This window comes from Triticum aestivum, chromosome 4D (genome assembly GCF_018294505.1).
Source record: "Triticum aestivum cultivar Chinese Spring chromosome 4D, IWGSC CS RefSeq v2.1, whole genome shotgun sequence".
Lineage (NCBI taxonomy): Eukaryota > Viridiplantae > Streptophyta > Magnoliopsida > Poales > Poaceae > Triticum > Triticum aestivum.
In genome coordinates this window covers 33,117,477-33,130,449 of record NC_057805.1, presented here as the reverse complement: position 1 = coordinate 33,130,449, position 12,973 = coordinate 33,117,477, and the positions used below count along the sequence as shown (strand labels likewise).

Here is a 12,973-nt window from a genome sequence, read left to right as displayed (position 1 = left end):
GGGCACTTGAAGGTTGTCGAACGTGTCGACGGACAAGACGTTGAGTCCTGCGCCGCCGTCGATGAGGGTCTTGGTGACTTGTACGTTGCTGATGACGGGTGAACAAAGCATTGGGAGAGCGCCAGCGGTTGCCGCACACTTGAGCTGATCTGCCAAACTGAAAGTGATGGTGCACTTGGACCACCTGAGCGGGCGAGTGGCCTCGAGCTTGGGAAGGACTGCGTTCACCTCGCGGGCAAACTGCTTGAAGATTCACTGTGAGGCTGGGGCTTGAGCTCCGCCCAAGATGCAGGCGATAGCACGCGGCTCCTGGAAGCCCCCAGTCCCCCTCGTCTTGATGGTGGTCGTCGTTCCTTCTTGGTGGTGGCGATAGCGGAGGAAGCCCAGCATTGCCCTAAGGACGGTCCTCGCGAGGCTGATCCCTCCAGGCACCCTCGCGAGGCTGATCCTGCCAGCGGTTCTCACGAGGCCGGTCGCGCCACTCCTGGCGTGGGCCACGGTCGTCCCAGCGTCCTCCGCCACGTCCTCCTCCTCGGTCGTAGCCTCGGTCGTTGCGCTCGGGGCGTCGACCGAAGCGTCCATCGCGAATGGCCCTGAGCTCTTGACAGTCGTTGGTGTTGTGACTATGCATGTTGTGGAAGGCGCAAAATGGTCGGCTGCTCTTGGATGACTCGGGCTGGTCCCTGCCACGCTTCGTGTCTGGCTCTGCCGCGAGCACGGCTGCTCCCTTGCGCTTCACGTCCTTGGCCTTGGCTTTCTTCTCCTCCAGGTCGGCAGCTGGGAGCTCGAGAAGGGAAAGGCGCCCTTCCTCAGCCCTTGAACACTTGGTCGCCAGGTTGAATAGCTCCAGGGATGTGCACAGCTCCTCGTGGATGGCGAGATCCTCCTTCATCTTGACGTCGCAGACGCCATCGGAGAATGCCGAGATGATGGCCTCGTCCGTCACCTTGGGGATCTTGAGACGAACGTTGTTGAAGCGCTGGATGTACTTCTAGAGGGTCTCTCCTAGTTGTTGCTTGACGCGGCGCAGATCACCCGTGGCCGGGGGGCGGTCGCGAGTGCCCTGGAAGTTGGCGATGAAGCAGTCGCGCATCTCGTCCCAAGAGGAGATCAAGCCTGGAGGCAGGTTCAGGAGCCACGAACGAGCGCCGTCTTTGAGCGCCATGGGGAACCAGTTCGCCGTGACTTTCTCGTCGCCGTTGGCCGCCTCGATGCTCAGCTCGTAGAGCTGCAAGAACTCCGCGGGGTCGGGGGTGCCGTCGTAACGAGGAGGCAGATCCGGCTTGAACTTGCCCGGCCAGGCGACGCTACGCAGCTCGGGGGTGAAGGCGCGGCAACTGGCCGTGGTCACTGGGGCCCGTCTTGGAGGTGGAGCTTGGTCTTGGCACCCGCGCGCCACCACATCGAGCAGCCCAGGGCCCTGCCGCAGCAAGCGATCCTGACGTGGCGGTGCGGGGAGCGGTGGAGCATTCTCTTGCGGGCGAGGGAATTCTTGGCAGCTTCCTTCTTCGCGCACGGGCGCCGGACGCGGTGGGTCGCGCCGCGGAGCCGCGCGCCTTGGTGCCAGGGCGCCGTCTTGGTGCAGAGGTGGTGGAGGTGCTCCGTGAGCTACGTCGCCTGTAGCTGGTGGTGGACGAGGCAGCGAGAGGGACGGTGCAGGGGAGCCCCCTGCGGCGCTGACAAGCTCGGCGATGTGGTCCAGCCAGTCCTTGTACAGGTCGTCGACGGGGCGGTAGCGCAGGAGCTCACGTGCCATGCACAGCGCGGCCTGCGCGGCCACGAGAGCGCGGCGAGCGTGGGACGCGAACCGGCCGGGGTCAGCGACGGAGTGGCGGTGCGGCCATCACGCCGCACCGAGGGGTGCAGCGAGGAGGCTTGCTGCTCGTTCCCCGCTGGGCCGGTGGCGGCGTTGGCGGCAGGCGACGGAGGACGACGAGGTGGCCCACCGACGGGAGCCGTCTAGGTGACGCGGGTGGCGAGGGCAGCCCTGCGCTCAGCGCGGGCTCGGCGGGCGTCATCCATGGAGATGACGAAGCAACGGGGCGCAGAGCGACGGAAGGAAAGCTTAGGCGCACCCCTACCTGGCGCGCCAAATGTCGGATCTCGGGTTCCGGCAAAACCCTTAAGGTTCGAACTCTGGGGTGCACGCGAAGATCTCTCCCTCACAGATCACGCCCTCACATGCTTCGCGATCTCTAGGCTAGCTCGACGAACTTGCAACACAAGGGACACAAGATTTATACTGTTTCGGGCCACCGTTGTGGTGTAATACCCTACTCCAGTGTGTGGTGGTGGATTGCCTCTTGGGATGAGGATGAACATGTTGGGGATCGTACCAGAATTTTAAAATTTCCTACGCATCACCAAGATCCATCTATGGAGTATACTAGCAACGAGGGGAAAGGAGTGCATCTACATACCCTTGTAGATCGCGAGCGGAAGCGTTCCAATGAACGGGGTTGATGGAGTCGTACTCGCCGTGATCCAAATCACCGATGACCGAGTGCCGAACGGACGGCACCTCCGCGTTCAACACACGTACGGAGCAGCGATGTCTCCTCCTTCTTGATCCAGCAAGGGGGAAGGAGAGGTTGATGGAGATCCGGCAGCACGACGGCGTGGTGGTGGATGTAGCGGGATCTCGGCAGGGCTTCGCCAAGCTTCTGCGAGAGGGAGAGGTGTTGCAGGGGAGGAGGGAGGCGCCTAGGGCTGTGGTATTGCTGCCCTCCCTCCCCCCCTTTATATAGGCCCCCTGGGGGGCGCCGGCCAAGAACCCATCTATGGGGGGCGGCGGCCAAGGGGGGGGGAAACTTCCCCCCCCAAGTCAACTGGGGCGCTCCCCCACCCTAGGGTTTCCAACCCTAGGCGCAGGGGGGAGGCCCATGGGGAGCGCCCCAGCCCACTAAGGGATGGTTCCCTTCCCACTTCAGCCCATGGGGCCCTCCGGGATAGGTGTCCCCACCCGGTGGACCCCCGGGACCCTTCCGGTGGTCCCGATACAATACCGATAACCCCCGAAACTTTCCCGGTGGCCGAAACTGGACTTCCTATATATAATTCTTCACCTCCGGACCATTCCGGAACTCCTCGTGACGTCCGGGATCTCATCCGGGACTCCGAAAAACTTTCTGGTTTCCGCATACTCATATCTCTACAACCCTAGCGTCACCGAACCTTAAGTGTGTAGACCCTACGGGTTCGGGAGACATGCAGACATGACCGAGACGCCTCTCCGGTCAATAACTAACAGCGGGATCTGGATACCCATGTTGGCTCCCACATGTTCCACGATGATCTCATCGGATGAACCACGATGTCGAGGATTCAATCAATCCCGTATACAATTCCCTTTGTCAATCGGTATGTTACTTGCCCGAGATTCGATCGTCGGTATCCCAATACCTTGTTCAATCTCGTTACCGGCAAGTCTCTTTACTTGTACCGCAATGCATGATCCCGTGACTAACTCCTTAGTCACATTGAGCTCATTATGATGATGCATTATCGAGTGGGCCCAGAGATACCTCTCCGTCATACGGAGTGACAAATCCCAGTCTCGATCCATGCCAACCCAACAGACACTTTCGGAGATACCCGTAGTGTACCTTTATAGTCACCCAGTTACGTTGTGACGTTTGGCACACCCAAAGTACTCCTACGGTATCCGGGAGTTGCACGATCTCATGGTCTAAGGAGAAGATACTTGACAATGGAAAAGCTCTAGCAAACGAACTACACGATCTTTGAGCTATGCTTAGGATTGGGTCTTGTCCATCACATCATTCTCCTAATGATGTGATCCCATTATCAATGACATCCAATGTCCATAGTCAGGAAACCATGACCATATGTTGATCAACGAGCTAGTCAACTAGAGGCTTACTAGGGACACGTTGTGGTCTATGTATTCACACATGCATTACGATTTCCGGATAACACAATTATAGCATGAACAATAGACAATTACCATGAATAAAGAAATATAATAATAACCATTTATTATTGCCTCTAGGGCATATTTCCAACAGAACAGTACAAGGGGAAGAACAGCCTCCTGAGGAGAGGTGTTCTTGTGCTTGGTGAACTTGAGGGTGTGTGAGGATTGCTCAAGATGAGATCGATCTACCCCCTCCTACTGTGGTGGCTAGTCCTATTTATAGAGGCCCCGGTCCTCTTCCCAAATATTGAGCGGGAAGGGATCCCACAACGGCCAATTTGAAAGGGGTCAGCTAGTACAGCTTATCCTGAAAAAAGTGGTCTTCGCCTGCCAAAGGCTCTGGTGGTGACGCCGTCTTGGGCTCCACGGTGACCTCTCCGTCTTGCCGTCCTGCTGGTCTTGGTCTCGTTGCATCGGTAGGGAAACCTTTGCTTGATGCCTCGGTACTCCTCGCCTGCGCTTGCCCCCTTAGCACCAAAGGGGAAACAAGGACACTATGCGCGCTGGCGCCCGCCTGGCCTTGGTTGTCATGGCTCACGTCATGACAACCTCGCGAGGTTTGCCTTGATCTCTCCGCCCCTCATGAGCCAGCCTGGTGAGGCCGCTCCCGAGGAGGTCTTGCGTCGTCCGCCTCGCAAGGCTTGGCCCCTCGCGAGGGTCTTGAGTGCTCGTTGACGAAGATGGGCCGTACGGGCCTACTCACAGAGCCATGCCGTGGGCCGCAGGCAGGCAAGTCTGGGGACCCCCGTTCCCAGAACGCCGACAGGAACAATGGAGCGAGCAACTAACTTATTGGAAATCATACATACTGATGTGTGCGGTCCAATGAGCATTGAGGCTTGTGGTGGCTATCATTATGTTCTCACCCTCACTGATGACTTAAGTAGATATGGGTATGTTTACTTAATGAAACACAAGTCTGAGACCTTTGAAAAGTTCAAGGAATTTCAGAGTGAGGTACAGAATCAATGTGACAGGAAAATAAAGATCTTACGATCAGATCATGGGGGAGAATACTTGAGTCACGAGTTTGGCACGCACCTAAGGAAATGTGGAATTGTTTCACAACTCACGCCGCCTGGAACACCTCAGCGAAATGGTGTGTCCGAACGTCGTAATCGCACTCTATTGGATATGGTGCGATCTATGATGTCTCTTACCGATCTACCGCTATCATTTTGGGGTTATGCTTTAGAGACTGCCGCATTCACTTTAAATAGGGCTCCGTCGAAATCTGTTGAGACGACACCGTATGAATTATGGTTTGGAAAGAAACCTAAGCTGTCGTTTCTGAAAGTTTGGGGATGCGATGCTTATGTCAAGAAACTTCAACCTAAAAAGCTCGAACCCAAGTCGGAAAAATGCATCTTCATAGGATACCCTAAGGAAACTATTGGGTATACCTTCTACCTCAGATCCGAAGGCAAGGTCTTTGTTGCCAAGAATGGATCCTTTCTAGAGAAAGAGTTTCTCTCGAAAGAAGTGAGTGGGAGGAAAGTAGAACTTGAGAGGTACTACCTCTTGAACCGGAAAGTAGCGCAGCTCAGGAAGATGTTTCTGTGGTGCCTGCACCGACTAGAGAGGAAGTTAATGATGATGATCATGAAACTTCGGATCAAGGTGCTACTGAACTTTGTAGGTCCACAAGGACACGTTCCGCACCAGAGTGGTACGGTAACCCTATCCTGGAAATCATGTTGTTAGACAACAGTGAACCTTCGAACTATGAAGAAGCGATGGCGGGCCCGGATTCCAACAAATGGCTTGAAGCCATGAAATCCGAGATAGGATCCATGTATGAAAACGAAGTATGGACTTTGACAGACTTGCCCGATGATCGGCAAGCCATAGAGAATAAATGGATCTTTAAGAAGAAGACTGACGCGAATGGTAATGTGACCATCTATAAGGCTCGGCTTGTCGTTAAGGGTTATCGACAAGTTCAAGGGGTTGACTACGATGAGACCTTCTCACCCGTAGCGAAGCTCAAGTCCGTCCGGATCATGTTAGCAATTGCCGCATTCTGCGATTATGAGATATGGCAAATGGACGTCAAAATGGCATTCCTTAATGGTTTCCTTGAGGAAGAATTGTATATGATGCAGCCGGAAGGTTTTGTCGATCCTAAGAATGCTGACAAGGTATGCAAGCTCCAGCGCTCCATCAATGGGTTGGTGCAAGCATCTCGGAGTTGGAACATTCGCTTTGATGAAATGATCAACGCGTTTGGGTTTATGCAGACTTATGGAGAAGCCTGTGTTTACAAGAAAGTGAGTGGGATCTCTGTAGCATTTCTCATATTATATGTGGATGATATACTATTGATGGGCAGTGATATAGAACTTTTGGAAAGCATAAAGGCCTATTTGAATAAGTGTTTTTCAATGAAGGACCCTGGAGAAGCTGCTTACATATTAGGCATCAAGATCTATAGAGATAGATCGAGACGCCTCATTGGTCTTTCACAAAGCACATACCTTGACAAGATATTGAAGAAGTTCAATATGGATCAGTCCAAGAAGGGGTTCTTGCCTGTATTACAAGGTGTGAGATTGAGCACGGCTCAATGCCCGACCTCGACAGAAGATAGAGAAAAGATGAGTGTCATCCCCTATGCCTCAGCCATAAGGTCTATTATGTATGCCATGCTGTGTACCAGACCTGATGTGAACCTTGCCGTAAGTTTGGTAGGGAGGTACCAAAGTAATCCCGGCATGGAACACTGGACAGCGGTCAAGAATATCCTGAAGTACCTGAAAAGGACTAAGGATGTGTTTCTCGTTTATGGAGGTGACGAAGAGCTTGTTGTAAAGGGTTACGTCGATGCTAGCTTCGACACAGATCTGGATGACTCCAAGTCACAAACCGGATACGTGTACATTTTGAATGGTGGGGCAGTCAGCTGGTGCAGTTGCAAGCAAAGCGACGTGGCGGGATCTACATGTGAAGCAGAGTACATAGCTGCCTCGGAGGCAGCGCAGGAAGCAGTCTGGATGAAGGAGTTCATCACCGACCTAGGAGTAATTCCCAATGCGTCGGGCCCGATGACTCTCTTCTGTGACAACACTGGAGCTATTGCCCTTGCCAAGGAGCCCATGTTTCACAAAAAGACCAGGCATATCAAGCGTCACTTCAACTCCATTCGTGAATACATTCAAGATGGAGACATAGATATTCGTAAAGTGCATACGGATCTGAATGTCGCAGATCCGTTGACTAAACCTCTTCCACGAGCAAAACATGATCAACACCAGAACTATATGGATGTTCGATTCATCACAATGTAACTAGATTACTGACTCTAGTGCAAGTGGGAAACTGTTGGAAATATGCCCTAGAGGCAATAATAAAATAGTTATTATTATATTTCCTTGTTCATGATAATTGTCTATTGTTCATGCTATAATACTATTAACCGGAAACCGTAATACATGTGTGAATACATAGACCACAACATGTCCCTAGTGAGCCTCTAGTTGACTAGCTCGTTGATCAACAGATGGTTGTGGTTTCCTGACCATGGACATTGGATGTCGTTGATAACGTGATCACATCATTAGAATAATGATGTGATGGACAAGACCCAATCCTAAGCATAGCACAAGATCGCGTAGTTCGTTTGCTAGAGCTTTTCTAATGTCAAGTATCGTTTCCTTACACCATGAGATTGTGCAACTCCCGGATACCGTAGGAATGCTTTGGGTGTATCAAACGTCACAACGTAACTGGGTGACTATAAAGGTGCACTACAGGTATCTCCAAAAGTGTCTGTTGGGTTGGCACGAATCGAGACTGGGATTTGTCAATCCGTGTGACGGAGAGGTATCTTTGGTCCCACTCGGTAATGCATCATCATAATGAGCTCAGTGTGACTAATGAGTTAGCCACGGGATCATGCGTTACGGAACGAGTAAAGAGACTTGCCAGTAACGAGATTGAACAAGGTATAGGGATACCAACGATCGAATCTCGGGCAAGTAACATACCGATGGACAAAGGGAATTGTATACGGGATTGATTGAATCCCCGACATCGTGGTTCATCCGATGAGATCATCGTGGAACATGTGGGAGCCAACATGGGTATCCAGATCCCGTTGTTGTTTATTGGCCGGAGAGAGGTCTCGGTCATGTCTGCATGGTTCCCGAACCCATAGGGTCTACACACTTAAGGTTCGGTGACGCTAGAGTTATTATGGGAAATAGTATGTGGTTACCGAAGGTAGTTCAGAGTCACGGATGAGATCCTGGACGTCACGAGGAGTTCCGGAATGGTGCGTAGGTGAAGATCGGTATATTGGACGAAGGGTATTGGAGTCCAGAAGTGTTCCGGGGGTACCAGGCTATGGCCAGCATGACCGAAAGGTGTTTCGGGAGCCCCGGCAAGTGTTGCAGGGCCTCATGCGCCAAGGGGAGGGGGCAAACCAGCCCACTAAGGGGCTGAGCGCCCCACACCCTTTCCCACGTTACTTGGGGAGGTGGGGCACCTCCACCTGGCTTGGGAGGCAAGCCTCCACCTGCTTGGCTTGGGGGGCAAGTCTCCCTGGGGTTTTCCTAGGGAGATCCAATCTGCCCTGGCCGCCGCCCCCTAGGGGAAACCCTAGGACACCTCCCCCTCTCCCCTTCCCCCTATATATAGTGAGGGGGTGGGAGGGCAGCCGTGACCCTTCCCCTGGCGCAGCCCTCCCCCTCTCCAACCCCTCCTCCTCTTCCGTAGTGCTTGGCGAAGCCCTGCCGGAGAACCACGAGCTCCTCCACCACCACGCCGTCGTGCTGCTGGAGTTCTCCCTCAACTTCCCCTCTCCGCTTGCTGGATCAAGAAGGAGGAGACGTCCCCGAGCTGTACGTGTGTTGAATGCAGAGGCGGCGTCCGTTCGGCGCTTGATCGGATCTTCCGCGATTTGAATCGCCGCGAGTACGACTCCATCAACCGCGTTCTTGTAACGCTTCCGCTTAGCGATCTTCAAGGGTATGAAGATGCACTCCCTCTCTCTCTCTCGTTGCTAGCATCTCCTAGATTGATCTTGGTGACACGTAGGAAAATTTTGAATTATTACTACGTTCCCCAACAACAGGCGCCAGGGCCTTGGGTCGCCACCGTCGCTAGTCAGATCGAGGGGCCAAACGACCATCGGGGTCGCGCCATAGCAGGGGCCGGGAGCAGCGTCGCCGCCGCCGTTCGAGAGATCGAGACAGGGAAGGGTTTCGGGGAGGGTGGACTGGTGAGTGCGGGTGCGCGAGGGAGGGGTGAGGGACTTATGGTTAGGCGCTTTGTGGGCCAGAAGGCCGGCCTGTTGGGCTGGGCTGATGTTCGCTGGCTCTCGGCATGTTTGCAGGCAACACTCGGGCCGGGCCGGGCTTCAATTCGGGCTAATTTTAAAGCCCGAGCCCGACCCGAAAATTAGCTATGGTCAGTTTTTCAAGCCCGAGCCCGTCTCGAGGCAAAAGCCTGGCCCGGCCCGGGTTTTTTGGGCCGGGCTCGGGCCGGGTTGCCGGCCCATGCCCAGGTTTAGAGCGAGCCCACTTTGTGCAAGCTTGATAGCTTCTTTTGCAATGAGGACTGGAGTTCGGTTCTCACGCCCTCTCGTCCTCCCTCTCTGACCAGCGCTCCAAATGCTTCCGCATCGAGAACTTTTGGGTTAATATGTCCGGTTTTCAAGAGGCATGGAATGAGGATCACAACCATGTCGAGCCCTACCAGGTGCTACACCACAAGCTCAAGAAGACTAGCATCAGATTAAAGGCTTGGACTAAAAATCTTTTCTCCAATGCGAAAGTTCAACTCCATATGGCCTTGAAGATAATTCTTCGCCTTGACGTTGCACAAGAATCTCGAACCATGAGCTTGACGGAGCTTGACCTTCAAAGGAGGTTCAAGCGGAGGGTCGTTGGCTTGGCTGTGCTTGAGAAAGCTAGAAATGGGCACGGGAGAATATCATACGGAAACATTCAAAGAAAACTTCGTGGAAACCATGTTTGAAAGTTTCAAAAAAATCTAAAATATGTGGGATGTTAAGAGGATGATATTCTATTGTCATGTGAAATTTCAAGTGAAAACACATTATGGGATGGGAGCTATGAACAAGACAAATTCAGCAATGAATAGTGAGTTACTGTTCAGCACTATTCAACATTGATTTTGTCTTTTTATAGCCCATATCCCGTAACTGTTTGTACTTGAAATTTTGCATTGCAATAGAACATCATCCTCTTAACATCCCATATTTTTTTTAGATTTTTTTGAAACTTAAAAACTTCGTTTTCTCGTGGTTTTCATCGGTTTCCACCGAACATTAGTTTCCATATGATAAGAATCACAAACATCAAAGAAGGAGATGCAAATACAAGAATCTTCCCCCTAAGAGTTAATGGTTGCCGAAGAAGGGTCTGCGCAGGGGCACCGGCGGGTCCCCGCTATTTTGGAAACGAGCCCAGCTCCACGCAAGTGCTCTGCCCCCCTTGCATCTCATCTCATCTCATCCTGCTTCGTTTCTCTCGAGCTGTTCTCTTCTTTTCTTGCATGGCTGCTGGTGCTGGAGCAAAGGACCTCGCTAATCCGTGCCCCTGCTGCCGTGCATGCAGTGCAATGTAAAGGAGGGAGAGCTAGGCAGGCATGCGTCGCTGTCTCTGCCCCCAGCCCTTGTGCCCTCCTGCTGCCTCTCTCTCCTCCCAACTCTTGTGCTCCCCCCTCCCCCTCTGGCTCTGACGCCGCTGCACGAAGCCTTTATGGCTTCAGAGCTCAGCCGCATTCAATGGCCAACGTCCGTGGTACTCCCTCCATCACAGTTTATAAGGCACACTTTCGTTTACATGCATTTTCAGAATATGTGAGGTTTAAGGCGCGTTGACATTTACTGCTTAGAGTAGTTAATTAGACTAGTACTAGGCAGGCTTTACTACTCCACAACTGCATGCATGCGGACGGCTCGTTTAATGGCCCGGTTGTTTACTGTGCTTTGATTTCTCAGCTAATTAGGCGTTGTGGTTTAACTTACGCAGCTATTTTTTAGTTTAGAGGAAAGAAAACTGAAGCCAATCGTGGATCACCTTGGTCCCAGAGATTTCTGATGTGCGCCTTATAAACTGTGACGGAGGGAGTAGTACCGGCGCACCACACCACCGTAGATAGACAGGGCCAACCCCTCTCCCTCTCTCGCTCTGTGTGGACCATTTATTCCCAGCGCCACAGCTACAAGGAACCCCTGCCCATGTGAGCGCGATCCCTGATATAAGTAGCAGGCTAGCGGTACCCTACTCCCCGGCTGCTTCCCTCATTCATTCATCAGTGAGTGCTTAGCTACCTCCAAGCTTCAGTCGAGCCGATCGAGCTGAGCTCCCTCCCCCCATGAAGCTCCTCCTACTTTACTCCTCGCTTCTGCTTCTGCTTCTCCTTTTGCTATCCTCCCAGGGCCTAGCCTCTACTCAAGGTACGTGCGTGCCAAGATCTTCTTACTGTCTCTAATACTCCACACCGCCTCATCTTCCTCACTTTCTCTGCCACTAGCTGATGTATCATGTTGCCGCTTTCTTGCAGGTAGAGGGCCGCTGCATTACCAGCTCAAGGAGCGAGCTCCAAAGGTGGTGGGGGTGCCGGAGGGAGCGGAGGCGATGTCGGCGGTGAGGATCGGGTCGAGGCCGCCGCGGTGCGAGGGGCGGTGCGCCCTGTGCGGCCGGTGCGAGGCGGTGCAGGTGCCGGTGGCGCCGCGGGACAAGGGGGGGAGCCACTTCCGCCTGTCCGGGGCCTTCGGCGGCGACGACGACGAGGGCTCCACCAACTACAAGCCGCTCAACTGGAAGTGCCGGTGCGCCGACAGGAGGCCGATCCTCAACCCGTGACCGAGGCCTGCTCAAGAAGATGATGTTTGATGAGCCTCCAGCATCTTTGATCCGTCCCATCACAGATCACATGGCTACTGTAAGTTGTTGGGAGAGGCTGCATGCGCTAAGATCAACTACACTACATGGCTGTGCAAGGAGTGGTTGTTGGGATAAGTTTTGGTCAGTTTGTTTAGGTATAGAGTTTATGATGATGATGCTGAATGATCCACTACATACTGCTAGTAGTTTGGAGCCGGTGTTGGCGCTGCACTAATTGATCAAGGAGCTGCTATGTTAACAGCTGCTTCTGAGTTCCCTATATTGTACTATAAGCTTGGTGGTGTAATTAAGAGACTGATATCACTTCGTATTGTCGCTCCGATGGACTAACAAGGTCATGTCAATACATTTGTACTACTGGCTTACATATGCGACCTTTTCTGAATCGTCTGGAAAAAAAAAATGAATGTTGAATGTAAATCGAGTTCATTTTGAAGAAAAAAACATAATGAAAATCGAGTTTTATTTACAAGAAAAATGGTACGTGTCCTTTTTTTTTGTTTGGAGATGATAAAGGCTCTGAAAAGGGGGGGCCAAACAGCGAGACAAGAGCTTTTTGGAGCCCTTGGAGCTACGCTCATCATTGCTGTAGCCTTGTCTTTCCCTCTGAAGAACTTGTGCCCGTAAGCAAAGCATGTGATTCGCTCCCAGGACATGTACTCCAGGCCCAGGGATTCGCTACCATCTCCTTGCACACAGACAGGCCCTAGCAGAGGACTCCAATAAGAAGATTACCTACTCGCGTCAGCCAACAACACACGTGATTTGATCGTGTGGTTTTTCTCTTCTTCTCATGGAGGTCGTTTTTCCCCACTGATGATCTATCAGTTTTACAGAATTTCAAGTTCAGTGAGAGAATGGCTAACTCAACTACTCAAGCCTTGAGCAAAGGTTACTAGAGTAGTACCGGTAACTGCATTCAACCAAGAGCCCTGACTGTCACGTGCAGATATGCGAAATCCTGCCTACCAACCTGAGTGCGAGAAAAGGACAGTGCTGAGCCAACATTCAATACTACTTGCTCCAGTGAGTGAATGTGGGTGCGCAGTGTGCGAGTCCTCGTTCTCTCGGCTGTACTGAGTGACAAGTCATGTCTCGTGTCCAAGGGCATTCAAGCGTCTGTCTCCTCGGCCTTTTCCTCTTCATCTTTTTACACAGG

At 52.6% G+C, this 12,973-nt stretch overlaps 1 protein-coding gene across 1 annotated transcript; it reads left to right on the top strand.

Annotated features, from left to right (window-relative positions):
* Positions 1-11,008: 11,008 nt before the first annotated feature.
* Positions 11,009-12,120, top strand: LOC123095973 (EPIDERMAL PATTERNING FACTOR-like protein 2). The gene is made up of 2 exons (XM_044517544.1): positions 11,009-11,363; positions 11,471-12,120. The coding sequence occupies exons 1-2, from the start codon at positions 11,282-11,284 to the stop codon at positions 11,770-11,772; spliced, it is 384 nt and encodes a 127-aa protein (XP_044373479.1). The 5' UTR covers positions 11,009-11,281; the 3' UTR covers positions 11,773-12,120.
* The last annotated feature ends 853 nt before the right edge of the window (positions 12,121-12,973 follow it).